The sequence below is a fragment of the Myotis brandtii genome, unplaced genomic scaffold (genome assembly GCF_000412655.1).
Source record: "Myotis brandtii unplaced genomic scaffold, ASM41265v1 scaffold699, whole genome shotgun sequence".
NCBI classification, from domain to species: domain Eukaryota; kingdom Metazoa; phylum Chordata; class Mammalia; order Chiroptera; family Vespertilionidae; genus Myotis; species Myotis brandtii.
The window spans coordinates 141,606-142,112 of NW_005370733.1; the positions used below are offsets into that span (position 1 = coordinate 141,606).

Below are 507 nucleotides of genomic sequence, written 5' to 3' on the forward strand. Positions count from 1 at the left end.
GAGCCCTGGGGGGGGGCTGGTGAGGTGGGAGGGGGCTGGTGAGCGTCTGGGAAGAGTCTCTTGCTGCAAATCTGGATCCTCTGGGGAAACGGCCACAGGCTGCTGGAGGGCTGGGGGCTAGGGCGGCCGAGGGGCATGGCTAGGTCAGGGAAAGGTCAAGGTCAGGTCACCCTTGACCATCTCACGTTCTTCCGTCACTGGGAGGTGGAGGGGCTGGGAAAGGGCACCCACCGTCTTGCCCACCGACACCCGACTCTGCCCGTTCAGTCCATGGGCAAGTCCAGTTGGGCAGCCCCCGGCCCGGCCCCCCTCGCGCTCCTGTGGGCCAGGGGAGGCGCCGACGGCAGAGTGACCCTGTCCCTCTCTCAGTCCCCGACAGCCTCATCCTGAAGGTGCTGAACCAGCGCCTGAGCCAGCAGGACTGCGTGCACCGAGGGTGGGTGCTGCACGGCTTCCCGCGGGACCTGGACCAGGCGCGCCTGCTGGACAGCGTGGGCCACAAGCCCA

At 68.2% G+C, this 507-nt stretch overlaps 1 protein-coding gene across 1 annotated transcript in view; it reads left to right on the forward strand.

Moving 5' to 3' along the window:
• Window positions 1-507, forward strand: part of AK8 (adenylate kinase 8) — a 54,555-nt gene that overhangs the window by 29,718 nt on the left and 24,330 nt on the right. Inside the window, exon 12 of the mRNA XM_005882149.1 lies at window positions 370-507. Within this exon, the coding sequence (XP_005882211.1) occupies window positions 370-507 (138 nt within the window). The remainder of the gene's footprint in view (window positions 1-369) is intronic.